The sequence below is a fragment of the Schistocerca cancellata genome, chromosome 3 (genome assembly GCF_023864275.1).
Source record: "Schistocerca cancellata isolate TAMUIC-IGC-003103 chromosome 3, iqSchCanc2.1, whole genome shotgun sequence".
In the NCBI taxonomy this organism is placed as follows: Eukaryota; Metazoa; Arthropoda; class Insecta; order Orthoptera; family Acrididae; genus Schistocerca; species Schistocerca cancellata.
This window is the reverse complement of record NC_064628.1, coordinates 742,978,817-742,997,858: the sequence shown is the minus strand read 5'-3', so window position 1 is coordinate 742,997,858 and position 19,042 is coordinate 742,978,817. Positions and strand designations below refer to the sequence as shown.

The 19,042-nt window shown below is 39.8% G+C and overlaps 1 protein-coding gene across 1 annotated transcript in view; it reads right to left on the bottom strand.

The window, feature by feature from the left end:
- LOC126175756 (melanotransferrin) overlaps positions 1–19,042 on the bottom strand; it is a 140,313-nt gene that overhangs the window by 105,185 nt on the left and 16,086 nt on the right. The window contains exon 4 of the mRNA XM_049922723.1: positions 252–394. Coding sequence (XP_049778680.1) covers positions 252–394 — 143 coding nt within the window. The remainder of the gene's footprint in view (positions 1–251; positions 395–19,042) is intronic.

Here is a 19,042-nt window from a genome sequence, read left to right as displayed (position 1 = left end):
AACACATGAAATAAGAGTTAGAAACAGAAATTAATTATACAGACATGGGCAAACACTACTAACACAATACTCAATTAAGTGCTAAAATCTTCCAAAACAACTGTTATTAACTACTGACTTTTGATCAATGTATGAGGCGAATGGCAGTAATCTATACACTGACATTTGGATACCAGGATAGTAGTTACATAGACATCACATACAAATAGTATGACGAACAAACATTTTTAGCTTTTTTATTTTATACTCACAGTATAAACAGGTATAACCCAGCCTGCCATCGTTCCAACACTCCCAAAGCAGGCACGCTTGCCACGTAGAGCATTCAGACTGTGCACATCAGACATGTTCCCACGTTTCATCACAGCCACAGCATAGTAGAATAACTGACCATCTGCAGAAGTACACATTTTTAATTGTGTAAAATTGTGTTAATAAATTGCTTCCCTCATTTAAGGATTGGATGAAAAGTGTAATACTGCTTAGAATGGGTAAATGACTAAGAAACACTTTACTTGTATCACTGCTTTAATTGATTTTTAATCAAGATTGTGTGCTTGTTCTGCACTGCTATTTATTTGTATTCTCAATAGATCTGGGCATGGTAATTTATTAATACAAAGTTATATGAAAATGTTTATCTCTAAATACCCTCAACACCCCAAACACACTAAACAAGAGATACCAATAGTGTTACTTTACAACACAACTGGGCTATATACATAGGCAGTTTTCTGGAGAAAGGAAAAATGAAGGGAGTGGGAGGGGGAAGGGGGGTGGGAGGGAAGGAGGGAGATCATTATGAATTGCATCCAATTCAACTGAATACACATCACCAACTCTAGCTTTTACAGGGAAATTTGTATTCTAATTACAACTGCAGGACAAAGAAATTCTTACACAAAAGGTAACAGTATTTGCCTTCCATGAAGCAAGAATTAAAATGCAAGCCATGACAAGTACCAACATATTCTCACAACTGTAACAAAATGCTAAACAATGGTAAAAACATACAACAAGTGAGGGAGTAACAATCTTTTATTTAATAACTGATTGGTTGGTTGGTTTGGGGAAGGAGACCAGACAGCGTGGAGCGTGGTCATCGGTCTCATCGGATTAGGGAAGGATTGGGAAGGAAGTCGGCCGTGCCCTTTCAGAGGAACCATCCCGGCATTTGCCTGGAGTGATTTAGGGAAACCACGGAAAACCTAAATCAGGATGGCCGGACTCGGGATTGAACCGTCGTCCTTCCGAATGCGAGTCCAGTGTCTAACCACTGCGCCACCCCGCTCGGTTTTAATAGCTGAAAAGGCATAACTTTAGTCTTTAACATTATAACTGACAAAGAAACAGCATTTTCTGCTGCACACTCACTACATATGCTGAACTGCCAGTCAAAGTTCATCAGATAAAAGGATGGGAATTATTACATACACAGACTACAATTGAAATGTAAATCAGAACATGTAATAAAGGAAGACTAATGCAAACAAACTACAGAAAAAATCAGAAACTAGTATCTATGCCTTCAAAATATGTCACTAAACTGTGCTCACCTTCACTGTGTTACATTTTTCAGCTTCCCCAATAGAGTTCAGCTTCTAATACGTCCAAATCCATGTCATTTGCAAGTCAAAAATAAAGGAATAAAGAAAATGAAAAAAGGAATGAATTTCTCTGAATAATTCTGAGAACTCAAAGAGTATTGGAACAAAATTTAACAATTCTGATTTTAGAAATAAGCAACAGCAACACTATTTGGCCTCTACAAAAACTTGCAATAAGAGCACACAATGACCACTACAGGTTTCATCCTTTACAGTCACATAATTTTCCATCCATATACACCCAACATTTTCTTTCACAGATCTTCACAATAAGATTAGTACCAGCTGATACAGCTATTGCACCATGTTGGCTTATGGATAAATCATCTTCACATTGGCAAGTTGTGATCATGGCACTTTCTAATGTAAACAACCACACAAAGTTGGTGAAAATGGTCAGACATATGGTTCAGGAGAAGAGTTTAAATATAAAGTAACCTCAGTCAAAACTGGACTGCCTTTATGAATCTACAGGCTCATAAATCAGAAAAATAAATAAAATGACAGGCAGGTGACATGCCTCAAAGGGCCATTTGAAGCTTAGACTATGCATGCACTGCCACTTTATGGCTGAAAATGTTGTCAACACAGGAAGTTTCCCACCAAATTGGTTTATACCATGGACACATCGTCTGAACATTTGACTACTATCATTAGGCAGAAATATTAATGATCAATCTTGTAGGGTCACCACTGTTAACAACACAGGCTGTTCATCACTGTACAAATTATGGCTTGTTTGTATTATGCAGACACTTTATGAGGAGTGTGAGAAAAGTATCTACAAAAGCTTTTTTTTTTCCAAACAATAATATTGTCCCCTACAAAGTAGTTCCCTTCAGCAGCTATACATCGGTGGCATACTCATTGTTCCCAGTCTTAGCAGCAGTGTTAAAAGGCTCCAACTGGTAGGACCTTGAAAGTGTCCGTCACATTCCTTTGAATGTTCTTCTTTTGAGTGTCATTTTAAGACTTTTTCAATTTTAGGAAAAGAAGTAAGTCACATGGTTTCCTATCAAGTGAATGTGTGTGTGTGTGGGGGGGGGGGGGGGATGATGGAGGTGGTAGTGTGACACGGGGCGTTGTCGTGATGCAGATCAACTTGACTGCAATGTCTAGTCTCATTCGATTCACCCTTTTCCTGGGGCTTTCAAGGACATCTTAGCAAAACACTTGGTAGACAGGTTGTCCCAGAGGAACAAATTCTTTATGCACATCACCCTACTATACTGTCAAAAAAGCAAATCAGAATTGTTTTGACCTATGGTTTGCTCGTTTGTGCTTTTTTTGGTGGAGGAAATGTCTCAGTGTGCCAGCACTCAAAAATCCAGGATCCATCAGCTGTGATCACATGAATGAACCATTTGGGGTCACTGGCAATCCTCTCACGAAGATCAACACACGCATTTCTTCAACTGCCCTTGTGCTCAGTTGTGAAGTTTTTTGGCGCCATTTTGGCACAAACCTTTTGGCAAAATCCGATGTATAGTGAAAGTGTTTTAAGTTTAACGGGCCACCCATCATTCTTATTGTTAAATGTCGGTCTGATTTCACAAGAGATCACACATGTTCAACATTTTCTGAAGTTGAAGGCCCCCCTGATTGAGGTTCATCTTCAACGTGCTCTCAGCCTTCCAAAAAGGATTTGTACCAGCAAAAAATTTGTGCTCTTGATAATGAATCTTCCCCACAAGCTGTTTCAACATTTCAAAGGTCACACTCGCAAATTCCCCTAGTTTAACAGAAAACCTGATGGCATAAGATTACTCTAAATTCCACAGTTCCACAACATAAACATGACTTCACTGATGACACTAAAAAATCACATTCTGGCTGTATGGAGCTGAAACTCAGACTAAGCATCTGGAAAGCATGAACACACTGATCTACACAAGTAAAAGAACACAGCACTGCCAGCTCACTCACAGTTTTATCACTGTCATTACTTTTTTCACACACTTCCTACAGTGGCACTTTTAAGTGCGGGGGGAGGGGGGGGGAGTGGGAGGGGGAAGGAGAGAGGTGTTCTGAACAATATTTGCATGAGACACCGATAGAGTGTGAACTACCACATTTATAGTGCTACCAACCTCAGCAAACAATTGTACTGTAGCTGTTACTGAATCCTTTGTGTTGTGGCTTCCTGGTTGTTTCCTTTCCTTATTTTGAAGTAGGTGAAGAGACTAATCCTAGTCCATCACAGGGCTCGAGTGCAAACCTGACAACACTAGGTGGGATTGGCGATCACTGTGAGTGTTATGTTCGTCCTCCTTTCACAGGAGCACAGAACACAGATATAAGCTTCTAGCCATGCAAGAGGGAGGTGGGTCTTGTTTCTCCACTCTGCTCTCACCCCTCAGGCGCTGTAAGTTCTCTTTTGTCTATACTTGTGGCTGATTTCCACATTATAACATCTGCACTCTATCCTGAGGAGAATTTAACAGAATTGCATGTTGCCTTTCCAGAGGCAACTGGGAGAGATATTCTATCCAGAAAGTATATAATGGTCTCTGTACAAACAATTTGGTCTCTGGGCACCCAGGCACTCATTACGAACAACAATTCAAATCCCCCCCTCCCTCCCTTGGCGACATAGTGTACAAAGAACTGTGCTACAGAACATTTGAAATGGAACCTTGATGAATAACATTGGGTTCCTTCACCAACAAGTTCAGGATTTGTCAGACTCTTATGATCATCATAGCAGAGCATTGAGAGAGTCAGGTACCAAAGCACATCTTAGGCAGGCAGTCCCACAGGTTCAGAGGCGGGTGAGCCAGTCGTGTTTTAGTCAGGTGTCAAGTATAGATGAGGGCAGTGCAGTATCGGACCAGGATTATTCAATCTATTGTCCAGACCTACAGTCAACATCACAGTGTATCTAAGGCCACACACATTCACAACAGATATGCAAGTGGTGCACAACTTTTTCAAACTATTTATCAAAGCATTCACTAAATCCAAATAAAGAATAAAATTTTAGTTTATGATTCACATTCAATAGTTAACACAAGGTTATAACAATCAAAATAATTCTTGGAGTAAATCATTAATATGTCTGTCATATTCGTAGTGTGAATATACCACGTGGAGAAGTAATAAGTCAATAGCAAAATTGTGATTATATTACTTGTGTGTGATATTATATGACACTTTCCTTCCTTCATAAGATAAACAATGCACTCTGCAGAGAAATGATGGATTCAGTATGAAGTTTTTTTTATCGAACAGGTACAAGTATCATGAACAACAGATTGAAAAAAAGCTCATCCCATGTTTTGCAGATTGTGTAAATGGCATTGACACCAACATGTACTGTCTGAGAAAGCAAACCGAAGACCTGGCCAGGGTGACATCACCGTCATGTTTATGCCCAAGAAACAGACAGGGGGAAGTAGAAATAAGCATACAAGCCAGCGTCCATAGAAGTGCTGCACTGTCACATGCTGTCTTGCCTAAAACGCCCAGTTAGAACGGGAACAGGGTGTACAGTATATTCACTTCATCTGAGCTGCACACAGCAGTTCATTATGAATATCCATGTAGTAACAACAACAACAACTATTATTATTATTATTATTATTATTATTATTATTATTAAAGCCTTGGACATCATCAGTTTTTGCACATTTACAAAAATGTCATGCCATACATACAAGGTGGGGCAGAATGGACTCACTAGTTTCAAATAATCACTGAAAGCATGTAAGTGCAGTAGTGGAGTGGGAGTAGTGGCGTTACATGGAGGAAATGATGCCACTTTCAGCAGTCACCATGCCGTGGTCTGGTGAGCACTGAGGCTTTGTTGTAGAAACATTATTTAAAAACAATGATAGTGTGGTGGTGATGCAGAGGGCTTTTCATAGGCGGTTTGGTTCGAACCATCATGACAGAATTCCTGATGTTAAAACCATTAGGAAATAATTTACTAGTGTTAAGACAACAGGATGTGCAGTTCCTAGAAAACCAGCTGTCTGACCTAAAAGCGTGAGAACACCTGAAAATGTCGTGGTAGTGCCAGTGTCCACTGAACTGTCTCCATTGTGCTCTGTATGGAAACATGCTTCTGCTCTTGGAATATCGTTCAGAACGGTAAGACGAATTTTACACTCCTACAAGTTGATGGTTGTTCAAGAACTTAGTAAAGAAGGCTGAGTAAAATGTACCAATGCTTGCAGTGCAATCTTAGCCTCTTTGCAACCTGACACTACTCTGTGGTCTAGTGATGAAGCGCATTTTCACCTATCCGACTCAGTAAATGAGCAAAATTTTTGTTACTGGGCAAGTGAAAACAATCGTGAACTTAATCAAATACCTCTGCACAGCCCTGTGTCCTCCAGAGGCTTTACTGTGTCATACTTTTTGTTAAGCTTGAGGTACAACTGTTAATGTGAATTCTGTGCACTATTGTGAGATGGTGGAGAAATTTTTACTCTCCAAAATGGAAGAGTATGGTGAGGAGTATGACACAGAAGCCTTTTGGTTTCTTACTCCCCATCGTTCATGCCAAATTCTGCAAGAACAGTTCCCGGCCTCCTGATCTCCTTACAAGGAGATGTTCCATGGACCCCCTTCGCTCCCCAGATTTGAGCCCCTTTGATTTTTTTGTTTGGGGATACTGTAAAAAGTTTGACCACAGACATTGGAAGCTCTTAAGAAGGCAATTGTAGATGTCATGGCCGGAATAATGCAAGATATGCTGGGAGTCCATTCTGCTCCACATTGTACAATGAATACATACACCAAGTTTCACATTATATACTACTATACATTTACCACCATTAATATTCTGAAGTGTACAAAACTAGAACCATCGATTATCAAGTTCAGAAATCTTTGAGCGAGTATAAACATTTTCAGTAAACAACTGTGGTATCCTATTACAGAACTGTCTTCCCACTTCAAGTGGACTGCAATCTGTAGCTTTATTGTCAGTGCCCTATGATAATCACAGCTGGTGTGTGTATCTTACTTATGAATATGTCTGTTCATTCTGGTCAATTTATCATCCTCTTTTACAAACAAGATAGTCTTAAGGACATATAAGAATACACAGTCAGTAAATTATAATTTTTGACGTAGTCCCTGAAGGACTGGCATTTACTTGTATCAGCAATTATCCTAGCTGCTCTCTTGTAAAGCCTGAATATCCTATCCTCGTAGATTGTGGGTGCCCCACCCCAAATTTCAATCCAACATTGCAAATTCAAGTGAATTAATCCATAGTGCACTTGTTTAATGACAGCATGATTTATTATACTTGAGAAACATAGTAGTAAGTAAATACTGCAGCTAACCTTTTTACAGATGCAGCAGACATGCTTTTTCCAGGTAAGATGTTCGTCAGTCATAATGCCTAAGAACTTATGTTTATTGGATGTTTCAAATGTAGACAGTAATTCAGTATTGAGAGTGGTTATAATTCAAAAACAATTTCATTACACATTTTCGTCCTTATTCAATGTAAGTTTATTTATTATATAAACGAAAATAATCAATTTTTCCTTCTCATCCTGGCCGATAAGTCTCTCCTGACCTGGCGTTCTGGGCAAGTTTTCCGAAGTCTACCCCTGTTCCAACACCTCAACAGTCCTTTTCCTTCACCCCACTTCCTTCCCCTTCAACCCTTCTGACAGAATAAGGAGCCACGGGTTCTGAGAGCTTTAAAACTTTTTATATGTGCATTCTCCTGCCACCACTTGGCAAGTTTACTCATTGTTAGATATTCTGAGATCAGTTCAGTGTTATCTTAAGTACTTTGTAATGCGAGCTGATCAGTATGGCCCCAGTTTATAGATGATGTATCATCTCAATAGTTCATTAGCTTTGAGTTTTCTGGCTATGTTATGTCATTAATATACACATGAAACAAAAATGGCCCGAGAATACTTCCCTTGGGGACTCCACTGTTGAGAGTTTTGTATGCTGATTTTACTTTCTTTCTTATAACACAGTTTAGTACATTGTCTTGTATATCAGAGGAAACCAACTTAAGATGTTTAGTGCTACTCCTCTTATACCTTAAGTTTCTAATTTGGCTAATAGTATGACATGATTCACAGTATCAAAGGCCTCAGGCAAATCTTGAAAAATCCCAATGACTTTGTTTCCTTTTTCCAGTCTGTTTAGCAGTTCATGGAAGAAAGCTGCTAATGCTGTTATTGTGGGTATCCCTTTTAGAAACACAGGTTGAGTTGTTTAATAGGCTGTATTTACGGAAGAAAGATTCCATTTGGTCTAGAATTAATCTTTCGAGCAACTTGCCAACTGTTGAACTCAATGAAACTGGCCCGTAATTATTTATGTCAATGGTTGCACCATTTTTAAGCAGTGGTCATATCTCAGTAATTTTTAAAAGTTCAGGAGATCTCTCGGCCAATTGAACAGTTTATTAAATGTGTTATTGGTTTCATTAACTCATCTTTGCATTCGTCAAGTAATGTAGATGATATGTCAACCCAGCCACTATATGTTTCCATTTTGAATTTTGATATTATTTTCATTGCCTCATATTCTGTTACATCCCTCATGAAAAATGAATTACTCATTGTAACTGCATTTATTTGTAGTGTTTGTTATATTTCTTCTTTACATACCTCACTACAGTGTTTCATGTAGCCCTCACACACTGTCTTTGGCTCACTCATCAACAATCCATTTTCTTCTAGTGCTATGTTACTGCATCTTGGATGCAGAAGATGTGAGTCAGGTGTCATTCTGGTTGGTAACGAATTTATATGGATACTGTTGTAGCGATGTAACAAGTCAGAATACCTACAGTAATATACACACATCAAAAAAAGTTTTGTATCACTTTGGATCCGAGAGTTGCAGAACCTGTACAGAAAACTAGAATATAGATCAACATAAACATCATTTCCACCCTTTTTATTGCTCATGAAAACCACACATCGCACATTGTACTACCATACAGCGAGATCTTCAGTGTTGGTGGTCCAGATTTCTGTACACACCGGTACCTCAAATACCTAGTAGCACACACTCTTGCATTGATGCATGTCTGTATTCAGCGTGGCACACTACCTACAAGTTCATCAAGGCACTGTTGGTCCAGATTGTCCCACTCCTCAATGGCGATTCGTCGTAGATCCCTGAGAGTGGTTGGTGGGTCACATCATCCATAAACAACACTTTTCAATCTATAACAGGCATGTTTGATAGGGTTCATGACAGGAGAACATGCTGGCTACTCTAGTTGAGCAATAGCATTATTCTGAAGGAAGTCATTCAGAAGATGTGCATGATGGGGACGCGAATTGTCGTCCATGAAGATGAATGCCTCGTCAATATGCTGCCAATATGGTTGCACTATCAGTCGGAGGATGGCATTCACATATTGTACAGCCATTATGGCGCCTTCCATGACCACCATCGGCGTATGTTGGCCCCACATAATGCCACCCAAAAACAGCAAGGAACCTCCACCTTATTGCACTTGCTGTACAGCGTGTCTAAGGAGCTCAGCCTGACCGTTTGCCTCCAAACACGTCTCAGACAATTGTCTGGTTAAAGGCATATGCGACACTCATCGGTTAAAAGAACATGAAGCCAATCCTGAGTGGTCCATTAGGCATGTTGTTGAGCCCATATGTACCATTACTGCATGGTGTGGTTGCGAAGATGGACCTCGCCACAGATGTCAGGAGTGAAGTTGCGCATCATGCAGCCTACTGCGCACAGTTTGAGTCGTAACACGACGTCCTGTGGCTGCATGAAAAGCATTATTCAACATGGTGGCATTGCTATCAAGTTTCCTCCGAGCCATAATTCATAGGTAGCAGTCACCCACAGTAGCAGTAGCTCTTGGGCGGCCTGAGCAAGGCAAGTCATCGACAGTTCCTGTCTCTCTGTGTCTCCTCCATGTACGAACAACATCGCTTTGGTTCACTCCAAGACACCTGGACATTTCCCTCGTTGAGAGCCCTTCCTGGCACAAAGTAACAATGCGGACGCGATCAAACTGTGGTATTGACTGTCTAGGCATGGTTGAACTACAAACAACACGAGCCATGTACCTACTTGCTGGTGGAATGACTGGGACCTCCGTCTAATAGGTGCTGCTGATGCATAGTTGTTACATATTTGGGCAGGTTTAGTGACATCTCTGAACAATCAAAGAGAATGTGTCTGTGATACAATATCCACAGTCAAAGTCTATTTTCAGGAGGTCTGGGAACCAGGGTGATGCAAAACTTTTTTCGATGTGTGTATGTAATAGCTTAAAGATATATGTTCACTTCTCCTATTATTATAATCTGTTTTCTGTTTGTTGATAGTTTATTGAGAAGTTGTTCTAAACAGCAGGAGAATTCCTCTACATCACTGTTTGGTGATCTACGAAGGTCCACAATTATTAAACCGTGATTGGCTAGGTTTATTTTTTACTGCTGCTGATTCAAAGGACATCTCCACAGCAAGTTCATGCTCAATGTTTATACACTGGACATTATTTCTGACATAGATGCCTACACCATTACTCTTGGGTAGATCTCTACAATATGCACTCACAATTCTGTCATTGTCTGACTTAAAACTAAGAATCTCTTTGGTCTTGCATACAAATTCATTCACAGTATATAAGTACAGTTTATTTTCTCCTGTAAATTCATCGATTTGTTCTATTTTACTGGTGATGTACTTGACGTTCTGGAACAATATTTTACATTTTTTGTCTTCTTTGGCGCTGTCTGCAGGTGTTCTGCCTTCTTGTGTGCACACTGAATGCTGATTTACACTAACAAAGTGACTTCAAATTCACTCGCAAACAAACTATTTTCACATATTAAGCTACTGATTTCTGTAACGAATTCACTTAATTTTTCACACAAAAACTGCTTACCCTCATAGTTCAATGAACATTTTTCATATCTTCAATATAATAATTTAATTCTTGCATTTGTTTTTCTTATTTCTTTGTTCACATACAAACTATACATTAAATCATGAGAATGTGGATTGGTAGCAACAGTAATGTTTTTTTAATTTGTCTTGAGTCAAACCTCCAACACAAATATCAACTTCATTACACTGGCGACAAAATCATTGTAATACAAAATTTTGCCTTCTAAATCTATCTCTACTATGATGTTTTTTGTTCATGCTCCTGGCTTCTGCTAACTTGGACATTATGGCTTATGCTTTGTACAGAATCGGCTAACTTTCTTCCATGACTATAAGTGAGTGAAAGTACTTTGCACTTCGCTGTGGATTTCTGAGTTGAGATGTCATTTCCTTCACATTGCTTACAAGGTTTATTAACCTTGTTAACAGTCTTTTTTCCATCTCATTCTATACACTCTCTACCTTTAGTTACTGTAGATTGATTTCTGTTGTATTCTTCTTTTGTGGACTGGTTTTTTCTTTCGTTCACACTCTGTTTACGAAGTTCATCATCCTTACTGCAATCATAACTATTTGTTGAAATACAGAGCACCTGCTTTTATCTTTGAACATAATTTAATTTGTTGAGTTTGTTACCAGTCTGGTATATGTACCTATCATGGTGAAGTCACTACCTTCCTCAACTGTGTCATCTGCTTTTTCAATTGGAGGACAACAATATGACTTTTTGCTTCAGTCCACACCAACTGATGTTGTTATAGTCTCAGTTTCAGTCTCAGTTTCCTCGTCCATCAAGAAACATCATCCCCAATAGTCATCACATACTTTTTCACCTGAGATGACACTTCTTTCAAGTCACAATAGCAAAAGCATTAGCTATTATTTTCTGCAACTCCAAGATCAAGATGCTCGATTGATTACAATTACAGACCTTATTCTTTGCAAGATTCTAGACACTTTCAGTGGGATTTAGGTCTGGATGGTATGGCAGCAGGCTAAGTGGAAAAGTCCTTCTTTTTTAATTCTCGAACTTGGTATGATACGGAGCTTTTGAAACACTACTTCTAGGGGGTAATTCTGCAGTAAGTTGGATATCACTGCACTTTTTTTAAAAAACTTTTGCTGTCCATTTCTGAATGATAGCATGAAGTTTTGCTTTAAGAGTCATATACCAAATGTGAATCCACAATGAAAACCAAGCAAAACAGATAAACATTGACTATCACTTTTATTTAGCAATATTCCTTGCATAATATCACTTAAAAAGCATTTATTCACAGTGTTACTTGTATGAAACCGCATATTGTTTATTAAACCATAAGCTGGTTGAATTGAAATGCTTAATTTTTAGCAAAAATCTAATTTAGTATACCCTTGTTGCAACTGTGCCCTCTCATTTGTGTATGATGACTCACTTATTCCGAGACTGATTAAACCCAAAGATAGACCAGTTGTTCTCAGAGAACCCTCGCTAGCCTTAAATTTCAATTCTGCACGAAGAACTTCGTGAAGTTTATACAAAGTTCATATCACAAAAATTGCTGACTAACATCACATTTAACCATAATGACAATGGCACATTTACTGTGTGCACTTGGTTCTTCTTATTCAGGCTGGATTCATGAATTCCACTTGCCCATGAATTCCACTTGCCCTCATGACCCTTCTTTCCTTATTTGCAAACCATTGATTTACAGGTATGACATACTTAAATTTTCCTTGAGACATATGAACTTCTATCATTATAATTGATTTACAATTTACTCAATTTTAATATATTGCCTGCAATTGCCATATCGCCTTTTTCATCAGCATTGTCTCTTATTCCTCCATATCATTAACAAATTTAATTGTGCCTGCCCACTAAGACACAATCCATGGTCAGTTTGAGGTCTTTCACAACAAGGCAACTTCATTCACTAACCTGAGCTAGAAAGAGGCTAGTCACATGACCAATATAGTTCCAGGTAGCACAGCACACGATTCACTTTGTTGAGTTATACTGAGAATGAACTGACAATGTCATCTGCAGCAATGAAAAAAGATCTCTGATGGTGCTTTACAAGCAATGGCGAGAGAAATATCATCGCTCAATAACTAGAACAGAGCAATGTGTTTAAGTTATGAGAAAATTTCTAAAAATACAATCTCTACACGACATAGTACGGATATAAATACTGACAGCTTAACTCCTTCTCACTGTCCACATATAATTTTTTTTATTTATTTTGGCTTGTAGTTTTTAAATTCTGAATGTAAGGGCAAGATATGATCCGTTGCTGTAGTCGGACAGGTACTTGTAATAAAAATGACTATAACTACTGGCATTAAATCATAGTTTATGGCAATTGACAAGCAGGAAGTTAGAGGTGACTTATTAAGGAGAATAATAACTATTTAGTCTTTTTTTATGATATTTTTATCTCAAACCAAATGTATTTATTGCTTCTGGCTATTATCAATTTATTTAAAAGATAAAAAGCTTCAACTTCTGGCATATTGCTTGCTAATCAATGTACTATACGTCTGCAGATGTATCAGGTTGTTGTAAGGCAGCATCATCTGGCATGGCTATACCACAGTTTGTCTTATGGTATAACCATGCCAGAAGCTGCTGCCCTATGATGACCTCATGCACATGCAGATGTATGATGCATTGATTACTGTGCTGTGCACCTAAAGATATTGCTGGTCGGCAGCCATACCGCAGTGATCCTGTGTCCCAGGCACAATTGGCACGGCTGTGTCCCCAACCTTCATATGATACTACCTTTCTGCAATTTTTTTCTATTTACCAAACATTATAATTTTATTAGTACATTTAATAAAAATGAAGCATTATTGAAAAATATTACAAATAACAAATTAAATGTATGATTTATAGTATATGCATTACAAACTGCATACAGTATAAACTTGCTACATGGTGCATATGTGCACAAGAGGGGGGCGAGGGGGGGGGGGGGGGGATAAAAAAAAAATCCCAAATTTTTCCCGGATTTCCCAGTTAAAAACACACTTTTTCCCATGTGAAAATACACTTCTTCCAAGGTGAAAAATACACTTCTCCATGACAAGTGACAGTATACTTTCCCTCAGAGCTGTAAAAATATCAATCCTTTGAATGGTACAGGTTTTATACACCAGCATGGAACTCCAGAGAACGAAAAAACTCAGAAAAAAATTGGAAAGATCTGTGATATGCAGCAACATTTACACTGCATATTTTCATACTACGATATGCTGCATATTTTCGTATTCATATAACAAAAATATAGATTTGAATTCCACTAAACACAGCATGTTAGTTTCCAAAGCACTGAAATCCAGATTGGAAAGTGCTTTCGTAAGCCAACCATAGCTTATGTCATATGATCTCACCAGCCAATGATAGCAGATATTCAGAGCATAGGAAACTTGATGTAGCCAGCCAGTGGCAACATCACTGTTAAGTAGTGTGAACACACAAGTAGGAAAAGTTAATGGTTTAAATTAAATTACACAGTGTAGCTTCCACGTATAAAATTGTCTTTTTTGCATGTCTTACACTTTACGATACATCACACAAATGTGGCAGTAAAATTTTAGATGATGACATTAATGTTTGGTCTTCTATGCTCGGAAGTCTTCTAAGTGGCCGGTCATCAATGTGTTTAAGTTTTAAATGAGAGTCAAATACTCCGTGATTTAATAAATTCATTGCACATTCACACATGTAACAAAATTCATCTCGCGTAAAGGGAAATTTACTTTGAAACCAACAAAAACAACTTCACTGCTCTGGAAGGTGATTAATGCTGGTCTGCCAAAAATGTTGAATAAAAGAAAATAAGAAAATTGAAACTAATAACATATGTTAGCCTTCCGTAATTATACAAATGCATTTTAATTCAATTGATAGCTCTCATCCACAGAAATCTGTTTTGTTTTTATTTGGTGTTAGAAGTATATACAAAGGGAAAACAGCTAAATGACTAAACGTAAACACAGCTTACGTGGAGACTAACCCCCTCCCCACTACAACCTAGACTGCTACGCGCATGCGCGAATCTGGAAGCTTGTGCGCGCCAAGTTTTTTTTTCGGGTAGCATCTGGTTGTTTGTTGCTACTGCTGATACAGCTAAAAGCCACACTTCAAGTAGTCAAAAGCAGGAGAAGCTACTGCCCATACGCAACTCAACTGTGCATGCCCGTGAGCAACTGCTCAAATGAACTTCGTGTAGACAGTTGTGATGTCACACTCGTTGGCAACAGTTTATTGTTACAAAGTCCATACTCTTCGACCTAAATACTTTGTCACATTTTGCTGTTTATCAGTTCTTACCAGTCAAAATACAAAAAATTAGCTGAAGACTGAAACAATGAAAAATTCCCAGGTTTTCCCCAGTTTTCTCCCGGATGAAAGAATTCCCAGGTTTTTCCCAGATGTCCCCTGTGCTAAAAAAAATATAAACTAAAACAAAATCTTAATCTTATTGTTTATGACAGCTGTCGTACATTGTTTTTAGTATGATGTACCATAAAGAACATTTTATCCTATGTCACTGGAGTCTCCTTCTCACATACTGCTTTGTATGATTACTTAGGTTTTTGTTGCAGCCGTACTGCTGTCATACAGCCAGTGTGGCCCAACAACCACAAAATAAACCCACTAATTAATGGCACGTTTAATGTGCAATAGAGCTGTCCTCCTCACTGCATATGCAAACTACTTGTCAACAAGGGCAAAACTAGCAAGCACAGCGAAACAGATTATCCTGTGCAATCTAATACATGAATTACATGTGTTAAATGTTTAACACAGTGACTGATAAAGAAACATAGTCTTTGTTTCAATGTGTGTCAGAGATTCTTTCGTGCTAGAATAACAACAAAATAATTAATACATAAGTAAGGTCTATTTCCAGTGATCTCACGGCACACGACGCTTGAGCAATACAGCCAATGACCAATGACAGAGTATAACTTTGTTTACAGGAGGGTTCAGCTTAAATGAACTGAGTACAGCTGCCCAAAATTGCAACAACTAACAACTCTCATAATATTAATCAGCTACATAAGGCTTATTCTTGAATTATTTTTATTTATACAGCATATCCCACCAACTGAAACTATGGAACAGCAAAAGCACTGGTTGAAGGGGCAAGTAAATTATATATCCCTACTATATCGTTACAGTCTATCCTGGATTTTCCATTGTTTGATACATCCCTACAACTTTTTTTGCTTGCCTCCTATGTCATCACATATTACTCCAGTCCTCAGTTGGCAAAAATCTGCAAAAAACGTACATCTTCAGTCAAACAGCAAACTGGCTTCTGTACCAGCTTGCTGACCATAGTGAAGTATCAGAGCAAACTCCATTACTGAGCAAGAGAGTGCTGTATAGGTGACAGCTGTGTGAAGCAAACACAATGTCGTCATATAAAGAAAGTGACAGATGTTAGGTAGTAGCTATTTCTTTATGATGATGCTTGGGAGAAATGACACAATCAAAATGAAACATAGATAACAGCACGTGTTTAGTCGCAGGTCAAGGGAAACACATTTTCTCATATGCAGAAGATAGGAATATGAAGATTAGGAGCACTCATGTACTTGGTTGGTTGGATGATTAAAGGGAACAAACTACTAGTACATCAGTTCCTTTTTCCTCAAAAGGGCAGATCTACATAATTGTAAAACACACATAGACTACCGTACAAAACCCAGGGGAGGAAAAAGCCAAGGTCAACAATGGTGAGATACGGGGAAAAAAAGAAGAAAGGGAGACAAGAGGCAGAAAGGCAGGCAGCAAGGTGCCCCATTGGGGAGCAGCCCGAACTCTCTGAAGGCAGAGTGCAATGAAGGGACATACATCCCCCAGCCCCCGCCACTTACCAGAGATATGCCACTCAGAGATTGCCTAGGAAAGACTAGCGACACGGACAGGGCAAGAGAAGCAATGCAACAAAAGATGAACAAGTCCAACAGACCAAGCGAGAGGACGGAAGAAGAATAAAAGAGCAGGTAGGGTGAGGACCGGACTGGATCGCAAAGCTCAGACAGCTGCAGCTGTCTAGGCAGAGAGGCCGAAAAGATTAAGTGTCTCTCCCTTAAAGAGAGTGGTAAAAGCTCCCCTTCACAAATAAAACATAGAAGTCAACCACTGAGACATCATCTCCTAACACCAAGTGTAACGAGCCAGGGAGACCAAGAGTCCACTGCAGGGCTGCTAGGTTGGGACCATCCAACAAGTTGTGCATCACTGTCAAATGGGAATCACAACGACAGAGGGTTGTGTCCTCACGACAGAGGCGATGACCATGAGTCAGCCAGATAAGGCTGATGCAGAGCCAGGAAAGGACAGAAGAGTCCTTGTGAGAGACCTGCATGGAAGACCTCCACAAATATGTAGTATCCTTTATCACCCACAGTTTGTTTGGTGAAGGCAGAGCGAACCATTTGTATGCCAGATTGGTAAAACTTGATGGCGTAATACCGATCGGTCTGTTTCCAAAATACCAATCTCAAGAGACTGTTTACTAGTAGCCAGTTTGACCAGGCTATCAGCGAGCTCATTCCCTGGGATCCCAAAGCGACCTGGGATCCAGATAAAGTTCACTGAGTGTCCACATTTTTCGAGGGCATATAGGGAATCCTAGATAGCAATGACCAATGGATGGTGAGGGTAATACTGGTTGAGAGCTTGCAAACTGTTTAAGGAGTCACTACAGATGAGAAAAGACCCACCGGTGTAGGTGCGGATATGCTCAAGAGCACGAGAGATGGCTACCAATTCCACAGTGAAAACACTACAGCCATCCGGCAAGGAATGCATTACCGTATGTCCCATGCGAGTATAACGAAAGCCCACGTGACCAGAAACCATCAAGCCATCAAAATAGACTGCTTCTAAACCCCAGAATGAGCCAAGTATGGAGAGAAATTGGTGGCGGAGGCCCTCTGGAGGGACCGAGTCTTTCGGACCTTGTGATAGGTGAAGATGAAACTCTGGCCAAGGGATGCACCTCGGAGGTGTACAAGAGTACGCCCTAAGGAGATGTGAAAGAGGAAACAACTGGAGTTCACAGAGGAGGAACCGGACATGAATCGCTATTGTAATATCCGATCTGGTATGGCGTTGTGGGAGGTGGATTTCCATGTTTGGAGAGATAAGATGGTAGTTTAGATGCTTAGGGGAGCTGTGAATGTGGGTAGCATAACTGACATGCTGTTGTTTGCACTTAATTCACAATGGACGGACTCCAGTCTCCACGAGCAAGCTATTCACCACACTGGTTTGAAATGCTCCTCTCACAAGTCGAACCCCACAATGGTGTATCGGATTCAGTATCCACAATGCAGTGATGCCGAACTGTATACCAGACTCACATAATCAAGACAGGATTTATCAGGGGTTTGTAAAGCTGCAGAACAGTTGTGCAATCTCCACTTGAGCTTGTGTTACTCAGATATTGAAGCTGTAGGCAGCACTTCCACTTAAGCTGACAAAGTTGGGGAATCCACATCAATCAAAAATAGTAGATCAGTCCCAAAAAGTGATAAGTCTCCACCACATAAGGTAGTTGGTCGTGGAGGTAAAGTTCTGGTTGTAGTTGAATGGGACGATGTTGACAGAAGTGCATGATATGATAGATTGGATGTAGGAAGCACCAACTCGAACCTGGAAAGTACGGTGCGACAGGAAGTTCTGGATAAAAATCGGAAGTGGAGCCCAGAGACCCCACTTGTGTAAGACAGCATGGATGTTGTGTCCCCATGTGGTGTCATAAGCCTTTTGCAAGTCAAAGACAGTTTTAAGGTGTTGACACTGGGCCAAAGCTGTTCAGATAGCAGATGCCAGGTAAATCAGATCATCAGTAGGGGAACGGCCTTGGTGAAAACCACCCTGAGACAAAGCCAGAAGGTCCTGAGACTCAAGGAGCCAACACAGCTGCAGGCTCACCATTCGTTCAAGCAACATATAGAGAAGACTGGTGAGACTATTAGGTGATAACTGTCCATCTCTAGAGGGTGCTTACCTGGTTTCAGCTCTAGGACAATGATGGGAATTTGTCCTTGCTCCAGATGCGGTAAAGATGGCAAGGGTATGATGCCTACAATCCAATAGCAGGTGCTTGGTCGTTTGGTTGTGGATGTCATCTGGGCCTGGGTAGTGCGTTAGGACACTGATGAATTCTCACTCAAGGAATGAAGCACTATATGGCTCCAGAAGGCGTGCAGTAAAAGACAACTGCTTTCACCCCAACCGCTGTTTTAGTACATGAAAGGCATGTTGACGAATCTCAGATGCTGGGGCTCAAACATAATGCAGGGCAAAATGTTCGCAATGGCATCTGAGTCAGTGTAGACAGTCAGATCTTAGCCCAAACCTGTGAAGGAGAGGAACATGGTCCCATGGTTGAAACATACCATTCCCAATATTCTCGCTTCCGTTGCTTTTAGGTGGTGGATCCAGGCATGGAAAAGCTAAAAGGCAATGAGGTGGTCCATTGATTAGTGCCGCTTATAGCACTGGAGAGCCCATCTATTATCTCTAATGGCCTCTGCGATATCTGATGACCACCAAG